General features: G+C 32.5%; 1 protein-coding gene across 3 annotated transcripts in view; it reads right to left on the bottom strand.

Moving 5' to 3' along the window:
• Positions 1–275: 275 nt before the first annotated feature.
• The window catches only part of LOC120334462 (uncharacterized), a 30520-nt gene continuing 10841 nt past the window's right edge, over positions 276–19954 (bottom strand). For all 3 annotated transcript variants that reach the window (XM_078109498.1, XM_078109496.1, XM_078109497.1), the window contains 6 exons: positions 18527–18670; positions 13504–13648; positions 7579–7753; positions 6657–6832; positions 6107–6292; positions 276–3996 (listed from right to left, as the gene is read on the bottom strand). In XM_078109498.1, coding sequence (XP_077965624.1) covers positions 3817–3996; positions 6107–6292; positions 6657–6832; positions 7579–7753; positions 13504–13648; positions 18527–18670 — 1006 coding nt within the window. In that variant the 3' untranslated portion in view covers positions 276–3816. The remainder of the gene's footprint in view (positions 3997–6106; positions 6293–6656; positions 6833–7578; positions 7754–13503; positions 13649–18526; positions 18671–19954) is intronic.

Here is a 19954-nt window from a genome sequence, read left to right on the forward strand (position 1 = left end):
GGTCTCATGAGGACATTTGATGTCGAGTTCCTATTTTACCGCAACAGACTGATTGCAAACTAAGCATGTTAGTTTATTGGAGTATATTGCGAAAAGGCACTTTTCCTTTCATATACAATTGAAATTTCGTCAATCGACATCAACTTTCGAATTTTGCGCCATATCTTTGTTTCTGTGACGAGATGATTGACAATAGACGATTGTTGTATATGGCATAATGCGAAAAATATTTATCAAACAGTGGTGCACCCTGCAGTTTAAAACGACAGCTCGAACATTGTTATAATTATAACATTTATTCACAAGGAGCTACAAGACTGGAATCCCAGTCAGTCAACAAGGAACATCAGAAAGAAAAAATATTAAAATTCAAACCGGTACATCTTTTAGCAAAAAGATAAGAAGCAAGGAGAGAGAAAAAAATCATTCACACAATCAAGCAAAATTTTTCACACGAATCATTGATCATATTTAAAAATCCAGAAATTCCTATAACTGGCAACCCTAGTGGCACTTTCTCCAAAGAAAGAAAATAAAAATTGACATCATAAAAGAAAAAATAAACAAAAATTAGTTGAAAACAACTAGAACATTAAAATATTTCAATTAATAATCATGCGTAATTTTACAGCACATTGCAACATTTTTCAGAAAAGATTGTGAATCTCGAAATCCTTTGGATCATTAATATGCTGAATATATATAGCATCAGGATACCAATACACAGCAAAAAGCAATTTAATTATCAAAGTATACATAAGTATATAACATTACAATAAGCTAAGCTTATATCATAAGAGCATGTTCGAGAAGTAGCAGAAAATATAGAGATATTTATTCAATATGGCAAAAGGCACAAAGGAGTTAATTGCTGAATGGACTAGTTTAAGATTTACGCTTTCCCAATTTGACTATATTACTAGGCTTGCCATATACCGGTATATGAAACAGAAAACTGGGACAGTCCTGATTGAAAAAAACCTCATTTCAATTCCAAGGCTTCATAATATTCAACTCAAATGAATATTAGTGATTTTCATACCACTGCCAAAGGTGTAATTTCTTTTCGGCATTTCGAATAATTCAATGACAGTACATCTAACGTTAGACGTTAAATTGACATATTAAAAAATATTAATTATACCCTATCAATATAGTGGTTTTTCTATCTTTTACTGAACTCGTGAATCAGGGAAAATGGCTGCCTTCTTTAAAAAAAAAAATTTATTAATAGTAAATAAAATAATATTTATAATTGCCATACTGCATGACCATTTCAGTCTACTGGATGGGACAGCTTGTCAAAAATTGGAACTGTCCCAGCCAAACGAGGTCGTATGGTAAGCCTATATATTAAAAAATTTTGATGTTTCAAAATGCTCATATCAGTTTATTAAGGATAGTTGCAATAAAATGATAGCTAAGCATTATAGTTTTTAACTATGGCCATGCTCAACAAAGATATGCAAGAACAATGCTTAAAGGGGTAAATTTAACATCCGATAACATTGAATTGCCAAATTATAATATTTCCTAATCTAATAAAATTCATGGGGGCGAAGACAATTTTTTGATGGGGCGTTAAGCTAATAAAAAATAACAATATTTGTTAATTTTGATCTTGTCTGCCTCATTTTGGATATTCACATTTCACGATTGTTTGCATGAGGGGTGATCTAAAAAGTTTGAGAATCACTGTTCTAGACACTTTATTAGGTATAATAATGGAACTTAATATTATTAATATATGGCTCATCAAGCAATTTATGGATATTGCGAACAGACAACTACTAATTATTAGCAATCTAATATATATTGTTACACATCAAAAGCTGAATTATAGTATGTATACATATAATCAGTAAAAATCGCCTCTGAAACATGAAACACATGAAATATTTTCATGCAGCTTAATGGGATGCATCTAAAAACTGAAAAAATATTCAGATATCCTCCAAAATATATACTCTATTTATTCAAAACTGGCTACAAAGTATGGATGGATATTATTGAAAAGAAAAGTCAATCAAAATCCTAAAAAAAAACATTCTAACTGCATAAGTTTTACAGAATCAGACCACTACTCACTCAGATGACCCACTTTTCTGTTGAAACCATTTATAACTGTACTATTGCTGTCATTTTGTAAAAAATTCCAGATATTATTGGTGAAATAATACAGATAAAATTGCATTATTGGCGTCAATATCTGGAAGAGGTTGAATTTAAAAATGAAACGAAGAATGTACAATTACCATCATATATGTACGAGGCATTTTGAAATATGTCACACAAAAGATAAAGCTTGTTCGCATAAAGCATTACTTTGAAAAATTCCAGCAACAAATAAATAATTTTATTATGAAGGCACCCAAGAGCTCTATGTAAGCGAATTAAACACACCGCAGTTCCAAAATGCAGAAAATTCGCCTTCACTTAAGATTTGGTTACTAGTTTGCAAAAGGATCCATATAATAACAATTGTTTTGAAGACGAAACCTTGCTTCTGACGTTCGAGAGCTGCTAATATGTTCAATCCCTAAATTTTTTAATTCCCTTCACTAGTCAATTTGTGATTGTTTTAGTATGTGAATGAATTGTTTACATTAAAAAAAAAACGAGATTTTATATTATTAAACGATTCAATTTATAAGAAACAAAATAAAAAGAGTTGTGTGAAATTCACTTTTATTGCAGTGTAAAATATGTCCTATATCCAACTTTTTATCAAAGTTAACTATGGCATAATATATATCAATGTTCTGCCAGCCAATGGATCAATTAAAATCATTTAAAATGAATCGTGACAAGAGTTTTAGACTAGTGCCCTTTACTCTTCTAAATCCAAACCAGAAACCCCTGAAATTGAACTTAAAAAATAATAACAGCAAGAAGCACTCATCTTCCGAATTCCGAATCATTGAATATATGCATCACAAAAATTCTGAAATCCTGTCTTCATTTTTGGTTCACATAGAACATATCTATTTTGGAATCAAATTGAAGTCATATACTTCATTTTAAACATATTTGTGTTTTCTGGATTGTTTGTTAGAAAATATAATTCGTTTCTTTTCCATATGTATCAATAAGAACAACTCAAATATTCGAATATTTTTCGATATGATGAATTCTTAATTTTAGGAATAAATTAGAATATTTTTTTAGTCGTTTTGGGAATTTGATATTTATTTGTTGGTCAGACAAAAATAGATTGATTTCACATAAGAATTAGAAAATCCTTATTAAAAACAACACCTATTTCAACTATTCTTCATTACAAAATTTATTCCCTATAGTTCACTATGATTTGTGCGAATTTTACTGTTAACAATTACACAATTTAAAATATTTTTGATATTCCACATTCCAAAATATTATTTCATAATGTATTCCGAAAAGAAGAATATTCAACATTGGCTATTCCTGAATTTGCAACAACTATATATTCAAGAAGTTTAATAATCAACTCATTTTGAAAATTTAAAATTGATCCAGTGTGCAGAAAAGTTAGATATAAATCAAACTTTTATTTTGCTGCAAACTTGGAAGAAAAACCTGATAAAGTAATTATTTCAGCATCTCAAATACCAAAAATAAAATATTTCTTTAGAAATTTATCAAGATTTCTATTCCAATGCGAATCGAAGAACTTAATCACTGTAAAATGACAGTAAATCAGTTGCAAATTTATTACAGTGTTTTAACACAAAAAATTTTCTGCTTCGAAATTCCAGAATTGTGACATACGCGTCTAATCAAAAATCGGCGTACAATGGCAGAATATCTTTTTGAACGAAAAAAGGAAAATAAGTACTAATGATGATTTGATAATCTTTCATCTTGGCTCTCATAAGTTTCCACAGTGCACCTTGGTGTAGGCCCCACCCTTGGTTGGACGTATTTTTCTTTCTTGAAAAGTCTATATATAATTTCTTCAAATTCAGAAGGCCATTCGTAAACGTGTGTATCGTGACATAATGATGGCAAATCTCTCTAAAAAAATAGGAGCATTTTTGGTTAGCTGAATAATTTATATATAGTTAACTAAATTATAAATTATTACTGACATTAGGACAATTGGATACCCAAGTACTTAGTGCGAGGTTTCTCAAACTGTGATCCTCGAGCTTCTCCAGTGTGTTTCCGGGTACATGGTCAAAATTGGCCGTCATGGCGATCCGGCCGTACCTCGGCGCCTCTGGGTCTTAAATTTGGGCGGTCCAGAAGTATGTGTACCAATATGGGGGTAACTAATTTTGTTCGCCTACTCTAGTTGTGTGAAGAGACTGAAACCTATGGGCAGGGAGTATATTCACTTGGCTAACACAAACAGTCCTCGAACTAGTAATAGAACTAAAATAAGGTAAATCAGAATAAAATTATGGCCCAACCCTAACCTGGTACACATACTGCGGGAGTACCTAAATTTGTCTCCCAACTGGTGACAAACAGACAGGCCTTGCTATCCAAACAGACGGACAGGCCTCGTGCCAGTCTGAAAAGCATGACATTTTCGTCAACCGTTCAATATCGTTAACCGTCAGCCTAATTTTTATAATCGTCAAGTTTACAGTCAACTTTTTAATTTTACCATGGGCTAAATTTTTTTGGAAACCATCTTTCTCAGTGTATTGTTGGCTTAAGACTGGAAGATTCGAAATATGTCACGCATCCACAAAGTTAATCTATTGCACAATATTCTTAGCATCCATTTTAGCTTCTAATTTCAAGGTATTCCGTAGGGCAAGATAAAAAGCGCAGGTGTTCCGGGGCAAAAAATATTTAAGAAATGCTGTCTTAGTGTATCAATGGTCATATGTAATTTTCCTATCTCTCTAATATATTTGATTTGAGTAGAAGCTTGATGCTTTGCTTCGAAAATCTTACATAAAAATCAGTGTCGTCACCCAATGACTATAGCTCAAATCTTTCATTGAAAAACATTACTTCCATGGGGGATATCAGATGGTCATATAACATGAGTATGTTACTCTTGATCCCAGATTTCCTATTAATATTGTATTCAGAATCGCTTCAAAGGGGATGAAACTGTCTTATTGACATAGTTTAAACACGATTCAAAATTCAAATTTCAATATTCATTAATTTTTTCATTATTCATTAAGTACATTCCAGAAAGCAAATAAACATATTATATTAAAATTACAATCTTATTTAATAGTTTTATTGGACACGTTTAGTGGACATAACGATCGTTTTGTTGTTATGTTGTTCTTGTTCTTGTTGTTCCTTGACACTTTTTGGCATCTAGTGGAAAATCTAAAAAATCGCTTTTCTCTTTGATTACTGGACCAATTGCTTTGAAATTTTTAGTGGTTGAAGATGAAATTTTTCTCCATAAGGCTATTACTTTTATTTATTTTAAATATTTCTGTTAGCTCTGTGAGATTTGTTTTTGTTTGCTATGACGTCACTGAACGTTCTGCGGAAATCGGACGCCATTTTGTGTCCAACTGTACTGCTTCGCTTGGTGTGAATATATTTGTAGACTGTGATCTGACGGTATGGTAAACCGTACTGTACTGCGAACAGACGTGTTCATATATTTGGGCGTAGCTCTCTTGTTGGATAGTGTAATTATAACAATTTAGCTTAAACATCAAAATCAGTCATTATGGTTACCAACTAGGTAAAAAGTCCTCCCAAGTGACAATTTTACTACATTTATGTGTAACGTACGCTGGAAAATTAGTAGTTCAAATCTTCTCACTGGTACTTGAATGGCAATAATTTTATTTTTTCTAGGGTGCAGATTAACAAGAATTTCATTTCCTAACTAAATTTGAATGTAATGTAAGACCACAATATTTTATATTTCAAAATAGTTTGTACGGTAATGAGCTGATATCAGAGCAACTCTATTTCGTAAAAAGTGTTTTTTTATCAAGCCTTATTAGTTATTAGTGACGCTATATATAACAGAAAAATTAGTAGGAATGGGTGTCCCAAAAATGTCGTGTCCCATGTGTCCCACTTTGCCCTCGAACGCGAGGGACACATGGGACATGACAATTTTCAGACACCGGATTGGAAGCACTAATCTAAATATTTATACAACCTTATTAACAAGTCAATTACTTACCCTTGTGGCCCCGCCGATCAACACAGGAATAAACCTGAAGTTTCGAGATCCATTACCGATATATTCCGTTAATAATCTACTGTAGATATAGCGAGTGTGAAGTGAATGAGGATCAGGAGTTTCTGGCAGACCTGGTTCTACTTCTGATTTATAACTTGGACTTACACAAATGACGATGAAATCACACTGAAATCAAATAAAAATAATTTTTTAATAATATGGCATGAAAAAAGGCTTAACATATTAGATATACCTAAAATTAAATATTTTAGAGAAAAGTAACGTATATCCTCGCATTACAGCCAACCCCCCCAAAAAAGGCCCAAAAATATTGAATTCATAAAAACTCGCATACAGGCCGACCCTAAAAATCGTAACATGCCGTTATTTTTTTTAACTGTACTGACCGACCATCACAATCTGTTATTGCTGTCATAAAACTCAAGTGATCACATGATCAACTTGAAGGGTTGTTAAGTCTGTTCTAACTAGAGTTTAAAAATAGATTGAATAATTAATCAATAGTCAAATAATTCGAAATAAAATTTACCTTTTTAATATTGTCGTCAAGCCATGAACTGACGCTCATTGACATGAGAGTACTTTCCAACATATCGAGTCGAACTTGAATTCCGTTATTAAGTAAAGTTCGCGTAAGTTGAAGAACGAGTTTCCGAAAATTTTTGTCATGTCGCTCTTCAGCATATGTTATAAAAACAGATGTCGCTAAAAATAAGAAACGAATAAAATGAAATTCCTTATGTTGGCTTCGTATGATGAGAATCGTGGGTACAAATTCTGTGACAAAAACCATGTCCAGGATGTGACAAGTTGTGTGGGCAGGTCTGTCCCAACAAAACATAGTAGCACTTTTATATCGGTGGCTACTTATAGAGACCTTTGTTCAGATTGGAAGGCGCATAAAATATTGTATGTAAAAAAGGAACTATCTTTTTCCCTTTAGGATCGCAGTGTGTAATTTTTTCATAAATGTCTTACAATAAAATTTGAAAATTTTATGGACATAAAAATATTTGCTTGATTCAATTTAATGATATAAAAGCAAACAACACTCTATACACAGTCACAGGTGAACTAATATAGAATTTAATGATTTGTAAATTCATTGTGTTGATCATTATTGATCAGTCAATCAATCTAAAGCCTGCCAATTCAATCAAAAAGCTGTGGTTGTATTAGGAACCTTAGCACATCAAGCATGAACATTATATAAGAATGTAGCATATATCTGAATATGACATTATTTTATTTCTATCATAAAGTGAGTTTTTATGAGAAGTAAAAATGTTTTTGCTCGAAAAATCGTCATTTCGAAAAATAGCTTTTATCAACTTCTGATGGCAGATGATAATCGAGTAACCCAAATTTAATTTTCATTATCTACAGGTCAGGTCGAAGAAAAAAACTGAAAGGTAAAACTCATAAAATGATATATAAGAGTGTTTTCTAACATTTTTGTTCCAAGTCTTGGCGGCTAGCTTCATCTGCACGCTGGTTGATATGTCGTACGGCAGCTCCACTCTGACCACTTTGTCCTGACGATGGTCTGTTAAAACCATATGCACCTCCTGGTTGGGATTGCGATCGGACAAAATATGGTTCTGTGGATGCGGTTGCTGGTGGCCTCTAAAATAACATTAAATAATATAAAATGAACTCACAGGCCAACAGTGATTTGTGTTGAATGATTTTTGAGTCCTAAAATTTATCCAAAAAAAAATGTTTCGAACAGTAGATAATGACCTGTACTATCTATGTAAAAGCAAAAAATATAAAAAAAAAACAGTTTAAACAACATGCTGTCAAAACTGTCGAATAGATTCGACAATTCTTTTATATTCACATCGAGCGGAAGGTGTTATATTAGACTATAAACTCACGTCCCGTTTATATTGAGTTTTGAATAACCTCCTTTCATATGATTTTGTTTGTGTGTTTTAAAATCTGGGCCAGTAGATATGAAATAGCAAGGGAAAGAGAATAGAACATCAATGTTAAACAACAATACATGCATGCGGCCAGTGTTCGAGCGACAATACTTGGATAAAATTCGAAGATATGAGTTTGTTTGTATTCCAAATGAAATAATTCTTATGAAATAATACTAGTTGCTATCAGTTACGCATCCGCGTATTTACAATTTGATGAGAATTAGTGAACTGCTTTTTGATTCAAATTGGGAACTTCCATATTATTAATCAGTATATAATGACAGATCAATTTTGTAAGAGAGCCCAAGTACCCCAGAATCAACTTTGAAAAGTTGTATTAGGCCAGTGGTAACCAAACTTTTGAAAAAAAATTCCATGACGAACCCTTGCAAAAGGATTCCCGAACCTTGGGCACCAAACATTAAAAGATCATATAACGAAAATCAATGCACCGTATAGTGAAAAACATTAAAACGAACAAAAGTATATGACGAAGTTTAATGAGATGGGTGCTGCAATTGTTTCGTGGTTAAACAGCATTTAGAAGCGAACTGGCCTATCTTCATAAACTGCCTACTGTAACTCCACCTAGCAGCGTCAGCTATAAATCTGCAGTTAGTTAACTTGTAATGGCAGTAGGCAGCAATTGAACTCTTTCTGTGACATCACAGACACACCGTTCTGTGACATCACAATGGGGACGCGTGAATGGCGTGATCGAAACGGAAAGTAAATATCCAGTCTTAACCAGACTCCAAAAGGGTCGCGGACCCCACTTTGGGAACCACTGTATCAGATCAGGCAATGGGTGTCTACTATTTATCCTAAATTTTACAAGATTAAAACTTGTAAGATATTTACTACAAGAAAATTTGCTTCAAAAAACAGTGATAGGTTCAGCAAACTCGCTCAGAAATATAAGAGAATGATCTCTACTGAGCAAAGTTACAAACGACCACTAAAGTGCCAACTGCAGAGAACTACTGAGAATATAAATCATAAATGTAGAATTGTGCATAGCAAACATTAATTGGACCGAGACTTGAAGTAGTTCATGTTAATTTGATCAGGAAAACAGCAATGTGGAAAAGAAATCTACATAACTGGAGTTTTGGGGGAAAAAAATATGGCAAGAAAACAGTCCATTATAATATCTGTAAAATAAGCACAACGGCGCAACATTTAGTTGACGAGAACGAATTTGCAGTTCAGACACTAGTCATATTTGATATCATTTTATTTAGTTTGATCTAGGGCAGGGTGGTCCAAGGTTGACGGCCTCGCTGGCCACACTATTATTTTGGTATTGTTTGCGGGCCATAATAGTGCGAAGAATAGATGAATATTGCAATACAAAACAAACACTTTTATTGTCCAAACACAATTTTCAATATTTGTCATGCCAAAACTACCAAAAACTCTCTAAAACGTGCAAACATTTTACTATATCTACAGTTGATGTAAAATTTCAAACTCTTCATAACGGAGAAAATGTCATTTTGGATTGTCACCGACACAACTTGCAGACATATTAAGCAATCATTGTGGCATTTTTCCTCCGATATCCAGTTAAATAAATATCTGTTTGAATCGGTCAGCTTTCTTTTCTAACTCATGTTTACAAAATAACTGCAGATTGGTTGATTACCGAATTTTACCAAATTTGAGGGGTAATTACTCAATTTTCTGACATATAGGCAGCATTTTTTACTGTTTGAGCTAGTTGTAAAAAACCACTCGACAGGAGTTATATGCCTATTGTTCGGCCATTACTTCAATAAGTAGTTATCAGGCATAGCCAACCTAGGCTAATTAATAGATTCCTCATTCCATTTTAAGTTTTCTATTAAGCCTATTTTGTTAGCATATATTCCAGACCAAAAATAGAGAATCAATTAGCAATTTGCATTAGCCAAACACATTATTCCACTTCGCTAGTTGCCTCAGCTAGCCCTAACACTAGTCAATTCAGTGACATTTATTAGTAATGTAACAATATGTCAAAAGATTTTTCTGGTTATTTATACGACCAAATGCCATTTTTTGTTTACCCTCGCGCAAATGTGACGCGGGCCATAGATAATGAAGCGACGGGCCACATCACCAGGGTTTGGACCACCCTGGTCTAGGGTCAACAGGGGTTACAAAAGCAACCATCTTAGATGACAGGTAATAGTGTTCACATAAACTAACACTAGTTCACAAAACGGGGCTATTTTATAGTTTATATACAAAACATAATTATTTGCTTTTCTAATGAATCAGAATTATATTGTGTTTCACCCTATTTTAGCCAAGAGGAGGAAGCCACCATCTCAAATGACAGGCAACAAAGTTTATATAAAATAATACTAATTCACAAAACGGGGCTATTTTATAGTTTATTTACAAAACAAAATTATTTGCTTTTCTAATGAATCAGAATTATATTGTGTTTCACCCTATTTTAGCCAAGAGGAGGAAGCCACCATCTCAAATGACAGGCAACAAAGTTTATATAAAATAATACTAATTCACAAAACGGGGCTATTTTATAGTTTATTTACAAAACAAAATTATTTGCTTAACTAATGGATTAGAATTATTGTATTTCAAACTATTTTAGCCTTATTGAGTAGGAGGTCAAAAAAAAGAACAATCTAAATATATAAATACAATATATCAGATTCAATAAATGTATTGTGTAATGACAAGAGAGTTCATATTGCACCAGTATTAAGTAATGATATACCAATTAATGTAAAATAAACATATTATCAGGTTGGCCGGTTGATGCTTACAGAAAACAGTCAATCTATATCAGCGTACACAAAAAACATTGAAGATCTGAATACTGACAATGACGTATCATTAATAGGTATATTTGTTTCACATAATCAAACAGAACATCAATTCGTAAAAGGAAATCCTAAATTTGAATAATGATAATATCTGTTTATTGTGTGTGACTGTATGATAATTATTATCAAAACAATACAGATTTATCTTAACTAAAGAGCAATTGAATTTTTATTTCGAACTGGTGTATCATTTTTGTCATTGTTATGAGTTTAAAATAAATGGAAAAGTTCAAATAAGAGGTGGAAAGATAGACAATTTGATGCTCTGCGTTTGTGTTATGGATGGTGACTTCATAACCAATGAATAACATGACAAAGGGCAGTTACACCCTCTTTCACACCTTATATTATGAAAAATCGCACTATTCAAAATATTCCGATATTTCAAAATTTTAATACAGCTATGAACTTTGTTTTTTCTTTTAAATTTATAAAATGAAAATAATATCAATATCACAATTTTTCAGTCAATTACGAAAATTATCCCCACAATTGTAGCGATTCTGTTCAATAAAATTCACAGGATTTCATGCACATTACAATATTCAATGTACAAACAACATGATCAACAGAAACGAAAAATCCCAAGTTTAATGACTTCCTCTGCGAACTGAAATCACCTTTTATTAACAATTATTATCACTAATCAGATCAAAATAATGGTGCTTGATAACATATCCAAGTATGGGCTTTTAAAAAAATATAATTTTAAAAGGTGCGGTTTATACATGGCCACACTATAAAACGGCACTTGACTTTGGGAATGTTAAGAATTCAATTGCCCATTGGTGTGGGTTGGCATTCAAGTAAATTTTAATAAAACCTTAATCGTAACCTATGTGACAAACATTACGATGTGAGCTTGATAAAACAAATTAAAAGTGTTTTTATACAGAGATCACGAAAAGTTTTAGGCTTTAATAATAAATTTCTCATTTATAAAGTTTTTTTTGTTATATTCAGTTGTTAGAAAATACAATGTTTTGGCAAGACTAAATAAAATCAAGGACGTTTTTAATAATTTGATTGTTGGTTGAAAATATTTAAATTTACAAACCCTTTCTAATAGTAAATAAAACCTCAATATGCTTCAACATGAAAGCTATGATGGATATGGTAGATGGATGGCGAATAATGAATAACCAAAACAAACAATTGATTATTCCGATTATATTCTACATTCTAAAACTATCATTTTCAGATATAAAAATCTACATTTGGCCATAATATTCAACAAGACAACATCGCAATTTATATGATATGAGTATGTTTTGAGAAAGCTACAGAAAAATAGTGATTTCATTGGTGTTCGAATTTTTAGTTTTCAGAAAGTAATGGAGGGCGTTTTAATTATATTGTAATACTTTATTTTCTTAGGATGACAATTTCTCGAATAGACCCCCTATAGCTATTTTAAATTGAATCTCAGAATGAAAAATTTTAAATATCGAATTTAACGATTTATTTTGGATTCGGCTTCATCTCAGCCTAACAGAATAGGCCATACAAGTTAAAACGACAGCGAAAAAATCTTCATTTAAAACACTGTTACGAGAGTAAATTTCGTATTACACACAATTCGTGAATAAACTAATAATCTTAGATTGCATTTGCAACCCTCCACAAAAATTTGAATATCAAGATTTGAAACTTTCGGCATAATCAAATAATGGAATCTTCATTGCTGTAGGCATCAAAAATTTAAATTATTACCAAATCGTGAAGTTCGTCAAGATGTTGAAGCCTGAGGGTGTTTAAGATAAACCCAGATAACTAAATTTTTCCCAGAAGATGATAAATCATGAAATAAGTAATTGGAAAAGTCACGTACAAGATATCTCAGAAGTTCAAATTTTATTTAGCTTTATTAATTGTGTTAGGCTATTGTTTATTTTTGGAAATGCATAATAATTTGAATTACTGTATATGCTCGTTTTACCGCCCGATCTTGATTAAGGGCCTGTTCGAATAGCCGCCCGTGTGAACAGAACATAAAAATAAATAAGGGCCGGTGCTTGAATACCCGCCCGATGTAAAAGCTGATTTTTCAGTGGTAGAGAACAATAGGAAATAAAAAGCGCTTTTGTCACTCACAACGCTGTCGAATTTTAAGCGCCGGTAGATAACACCGCGCCTTAGGCATCCAAGTACATAACAGATAGCATTGATTACATAACACCATGGTTCTCAAACTGGGCGTCGCAACACCCAAGAGCGTCGTTTCAATATTGATACTGTGCGTCGCAAAAATTTTCTTCTTCTGCGGATCTGTACCTGCGGTGCGTAGAAAGTCAAAATTTTCGTTATCCTCGTTTAAATCATACTTGAGAACTGGAAATAACAATATATTAATTATTGTAACGATCGAAAATAACAAGCGGCCGTGCTTGAATAAGGGCCCGGTTAGTGAGTTGGTTGAAAAAAATATGGGCCCGGGCTACAAAACGAGCAAATACGGTATATCATAAATCTACACAATGTCAATATTTTACTTATGGATTGAAGGTTTAATTTTGATAGAGAACAATAATTGAAGCGATTAAAATTATTTAAACCACAGAGAATTCTGGGATACTACAAATGAAGGGATTAAAAATAAGATTACCGTTGACGTCGACTGTTGAGGTTCCCTCGGTGGACGAGCAGCAGTTTGTTGTTCTGACCTTCGGTGACGATCATCAGCTTGTCGTTGTTGTTGAGCTCGATGCTGATATGCAGCATCACTTGGATATACGGTGTGAAAACTCAGACTGAAATAGAGAAGGATTTATTACCATGTTGAATCATCTTATCTTTATAAATATTCAAATGAAGATCCCCACAATTGGACATTTAGGCATTTTTGTAGAGTTGGTACTTACAAAAAATTGAATTTGGAAATGGCAAAAATGAAAAATTTGCTATTCTGAATTCAGAACAATATTTTCAAATATGTTGAGAATTTATAAAATGAGTCATAGAAAACAATTCATATTCAATAAGTTTGTAACTAAAAAAAAAAAACGAGAAAGTTAATATACCAATGATCTGAATGGGTATCTATTGCCCAAACTTTCAGAAAATGAGGCCTTATTATTGGTCAGAAACTTCAATTGCTCAGAATGATAACTTACTAAATCAAACTACTTAAAATAATTCCATAAACCAAAAATTTTTAATATTGAATACGATTAATTTTGAATATTTAATTCATTCGGGCATCCCAAAACTGGTATGTTATATTTCAAAAGTAATATTCTAAACAAATAGTGCATTATCATCAAAATTTACTAAATTGAATATCCTAAATTCATCCTAAAATTTAATTGCAAATGACTGTATTCTTGACTATGGCTTTTCGCTGCCAACTCATAATACATTCGTGTGAGCTTACTTTGAGCAAATATTCATATGAAAAACAAACAGGACAGAGGAAAGTCCCTACCAACTTCTACAAAATTTCTACTGTTTTTGACAAAACATTTTCACACATTCTCTCCAACAAGACTTCTGTAGATGCAGCTATGGATATTTAGTTTAGACAGTAGGGATATTCCAAGTGTACGGGACAATTCCAGAAATTTTGCATATTGTTAAATGCAATATATTTTTACATTGCCAGCTACATGTTTTGTATCATTGTCCATTCAATTGCTTTATGGCGTTTAAACAAAATTGCACAAAAGTTACACACAAGACCTACTGGGTGAATATAAAATATATAGTAAAATATAGTGTGACTCTACAAGACAGCAAATCCACCATGCATGAACATCTCATTGTGTTGTAAATTGTCGCAATGGTACAGCAGGAGCCCATACTATTTTCTGATACAGTAATCGGAAGACCCCTCTATGTGCCACTCAAGTTACTCAATGTAACACTGTAGATCCATGGCGACAATGTGCACATTGTACGTGATACTATGGGTTGTGCTACTACCAGACATTTTTCCACCTCAGAACCACTCAAGTTACTCAATGTAACACTGTAGATCCATGGCGACAATGTGCACATTGTACGTGATACTATGGGTTGTGCTACTACCAGACATTTTTCCACCTCAGAACAGCGGCCTCTATCATCTCTTAAAATTCTGGTAATAAATCGTTATGTAGACATGTCCTACAGCTACAGCACTGCAAACACTTAAGCTTTATTAACTTACGTCCAGTGCATCTATTTGAAATGGAATAACTGTACCAGACAATCAAACAATTCGTGTTACGAGTCATCACAAAACATGTCGACTACGGTATATGATATCAAAATTTCTACATTTCAGGCAACTTTGTGTAAACCATCAAAAACCTGGGTGAAATTTTACCTTTTTGGTGAAATGAATGCAGTTCAATAAAATTGAAGTGTCTTTCGATATAAAAAATACAAAACAATTAATTTCACAAAAATTGATGAAATTCAACAGTTGCTTGGAATGGCCCAGTAGATATTATTAGTTGAATGAGTGGAATCTTTCGGGTTCGACATTACCCATCAAATTCATGCACAATGGGTAAGGTGGTGGGCACGGGGCGCTAACAACCAGGCAAGGTTTCTCACTGGGACCACAGAGCTTTTTTCTATACGCTATTAGCAATTGGTACATTTGCGTCGAATACATTATTAAGTACAAAGAAAGTGGTGAATAAATTATTCTTAGGCCATGAGGCAATTATTCTCTACTTTTATTTGTTGGAACATGACGTGTCATGTAAATCCAATAATTCGGATATGCTGATATCAAATATAAATCAAAGAATAATGAAGGAACAATGTTAAAGTTGAGTCACTGTCATTTTGAATAACAGTAGAGAAACAATAGTATTCAGCTGTCTAATAGTTGCAAACTTGCAATGCACAAATAAATGCAGCCGATTTTGTAGCTTTTCAAAAATCAGCGCCACACAAGTATCATTGTGAATATTGTACACAAATTCAATAGAATATGTTCTCTTTTGTATGTGAATAGCTAACCAAGCTACCTATATTAACAATAATATACAAAATCGAAATCGAAATAAAAATAGCCTGCATTTGCAGTTCAAATTCAATAGTAAAGGTATTGCATAAATAGAGATGGACAATAGGTAATAAACTTGAACTATCAGTTTTTTAAAAACAAATTTTAGGATAATGCTACTGAAAGCGGAAGTATACAAAAAAAAAGCAACCGTTAACAAATTAGGGTCACATGGACTTGAAGCAAATCTATTGCAAATCTAATTCATTGCAAACTTGACTATGACTATTATGAAATATTTTTTCAATAAATGTTATCAGCAAATGCTCAATAGAATTATGAATTTTCAAATGAAAATACCCTAAATTATTCCTGAAATCAAGGATCTATATCATATTAAATCAATTTCAAATATTACCTTCGTTTTGGACATTCGTGAGACTAATTATATGATACTATATGGTAATATAACTTACGAGAATAAAATTTTGCCAACGGTCTGAGATGACTCACGTCATTTTCAATAACGCAACGGAATTAAATCGAACGTCTACATCATCGTCACCGTGATATCATTAATAAAGCACACCAACATAGTTATTATTAAAATAAGCTGCTAAACTTCACCTCAATTTATTCTAAAAATAAATTTTTAATTAACGAACACGTAAGAAAACAATAACACGTCAGACGTTACATAAACTATTTCTCTAGCATCACAGAAGAGCCCGTATATAATGAGACTTGAGATACGAATGAGTTAATAAGCTCACTTTAAGGGAAATATTTAAATAAAATTTCAGAGCTTCTGGAGTTACGGTACATCTATTCTTGCTAGAAATAAATTGTGAATTACCTGACACGTAAAAAAACAATAACACGTCAGACGTCACATATAAGCTATTTCACTAGCAGTACGGGAGAGCCCATATATATTATGAGACTTGAAACACTATTTTGGTTTGAGTTTATTTCATTTTTGAGTGAGTTAATAACCTCACTTTGAGAAAAAATTAAAATTTAAAAATAAATTGTTAATTACGATAACTGACGCGTGAGGAATCAATAACATGTGAGACGTCACATAAACTATGTCCTTAGCATTACAACGGGGTTATGAATAATGAGACTTGATATACTATTTTGGTTGCATTTCTTTTATTTTTGAGCAAGTTGATAGAGAAAAAATTGAAATAAAATTTCAGAGCTTCTGAAGTTCTCTATTCTTCCTAAAAATAAATAAACAATAACACGTCACATGACTCACATTAACTAGGTACTTTTCTAGCATTACAGGAGAACACGTATAAAACAAGATTTGAGATACTATTTCGGTTAAATTTCTTTCATTTCTGAATGAGTTGATTACCTCACTTTGAGGTAACATTTTGAGGGGCAAGTCTTTATATAAACTACGGTACATAAAACATAAACTACGGTACTTCTCTAGCATTACAAAAGAACACATATGAAACGAGACTTGAGATTCTATTTTGGTTGAGTTTCTTTTATTTCTGAGTGAGTTAATCACCTCACTTTGAGGTAACATTTTGAGGGGGAAGTCTTATCTTTGATAGAGAAAAACCACTATAAAAAAAGTTTATAATCGAGCATTTATCAAAGCTGACCATTCTCGGTCCACATTCATTTACATCTTAAAGATAAACAAAATTTGATTTGAAGATACTATAACTTGGTTAAAGAGAATATTACTCGAAGTAATTAAAAAAGAGAAAATGTCTATCCCTATACATCAACGCTGTAATTATATCTTAATTATAGACTTTTTCTATCAAATTAATCTTTAATTGTTTGAATTATTTAATAATTGGCAAGATTATTCACCAGGTTCTATTTATATACCGCACACAAAGTTAGAAAATGATTCTGCTCAAAAAGATTTTAACTAATTGCTATTTTGTGACTGTACATCTACAATTAAAGCATACAAGTTTTTATTATTTGAAACGTGAAGACTAATTGTAACAAAACGAAGTGACACATACACCAGTTGAATTTGTTTAAGGCAAATAAAGGTCTAAATTAAATAAATATCATGTACAATCATTAAAAAATGTGACAAAGTCACTCATTAAATGAAACCAATCGAAGAAACGCTATAAGTTTTGTATTTTAGTTATGAACTCTTTCAATACATGACAATTTTGTCTCAATGCCCTACCAATTTGCAGCAATACAGCGATTGTTGAGTCATTGCCAGCATACTGATGTAACATATCAACAAATGATAAGTGCACGCCTATTATAACATTCACACGTACTAACACATTTATACTTATTCGAACGAAGGATATCCGTATTCATGAGCGGAAACGTGTATAATTGCTAAATTCCAGCATAGTTTTTTTATTATTCTAAAAATAATTCTAATTGCATCTCAAAATCACCAAAATCTGATATTTATTGACATACGATTGTCGACTGTTCGCGAACGAAACAAAAGGAAGAAATGACGCAGCATTAAAATGAAAGTAGTAGTAGTAGATTTTTTAATTTGTAGCAATACACACGGCTTTTGGAAGACACTTCCATCATTATAAATTGAAATATTATAATAGAAAAAAATGGTCAGATACTTTAAAAGAAAAACGATATTTGTCCCAACAACACTAAATACAATTTAACAAAATGATCTAAAGGTACACTGCTTTTTTATATAGTCACTTGCCTGCTGTCCAAGCTGCTCTGAGAACCATTGCTATTTTGACGAGAACAAGCAGACGAATCAATTTCAGGTGGACTTTGTATTCCAACCATAGACCTTTGCAAACCAGTGTCATCATCTGATGAAGGTCCATCATCAGTGAAACCACTAAACATAAAGTGGCAAAAGTTGTAAGATTACACCAAGCTTGAATGAATGGTATTCGATTGATAGCTTAGATCGGGGTGGTCCAAACCCAGGCCCATGAGTCACATGTGGCCCACAGCTTCATTATCTGTGGCCTGTTCCGCATTGATGCAGGGTACGGTAATCAAAAATTGCATTTTGTGTTATCACATCATAAAATAAACCAGAAAAAACTTGTAGCCAATTGTTAATTCACTAATGTCACTCATGTCTAATGAATTGACTAGTGTTATGGCTAGCTGAGGCAACTAGCAAAGTTGAATGTGCTTGGCTAGTCTAAAATGTTAACTGGCTTTCTATCTTTTCGGTCGGGAATATATGCTAACAATATAGGCATCATAGAATGCTACAAATCAAGTGAGGAATCTATGAGCCTAGGTAGGCTATTCCTGATAACTAAATATTAATGTTATAGCATAACAATATATTTCCTGCCGGGTGTTTTTTTGCAACCAGCCTAAACAGTGTTACAAAAAATGCCGCCTATATGTGAGAAAATTCAGTATTTACCCTCATGTGCCTCACATTTGATAATCAATCAATCTGCAGTTATTTGTGTGTTATTTTATAAACATGTGTTTGAAAAAAAAACTGACGTATTCAAGCAGATTTTTAACTGGATGTGGGAGGGGAAATACCACAATGCTTGCTTGATATGTCAGCAAGTTGTGCCAGTGACAAAATAATTCAATCTAAAATGGAAATTCCAAAGTTAAGCGATTTTGCTTTGAGAATCTTATCGATGTTCGAAAGCACTTACATTTGTGGAAGCACTTGAAATCTTACACTAAATGTAGATATTGAAAGACCATTGCACGTTTTAGCTTGATAAATGACAAATATGTCAATGTGTTTGCAACTTGTTTTGCACTGTTCACCTATCCTTGGTACTATTGTGGCCCGCGAACAATGCAAAAATAATCTTGTGGCCCCTAAGCTGACAACCTTAGACCACCCTGGCTTAGATTGTTCAAGAAATTTAATTGAAAAACTATTTTTTTATATTTTTAGAATTTGCCATTTTTATAGAGCAATCATGATTTTTTGAAATTTAACGAAATTTGGCAGAATTTTATGACATAATTTGGCCGCGAAATAGAATCACCTAAATACTGAAAATCAAAATTAATCACAAAACAAAACAATACAATACTGGACGGTTCCATTACATTTGAACCCACGTACATTTGAACCCATGACAATTGCACCTGTATGAAGTTGCACCTATGGAATTTTTTTTGTTTT

Source organism: Styela clava, chromosome 15 (assembly GCF_964204865.1).
Source record: "Styela clava chromosome 15, kaStyClav1.hap1.2, whole genome shotgun sequence".
NCBI classification, from domain to species: Eukaryota; Metazoa; Chordata; class Ascidiacea; order Stolidobranchia; family Styelidae; genus Styela; species Styela clava.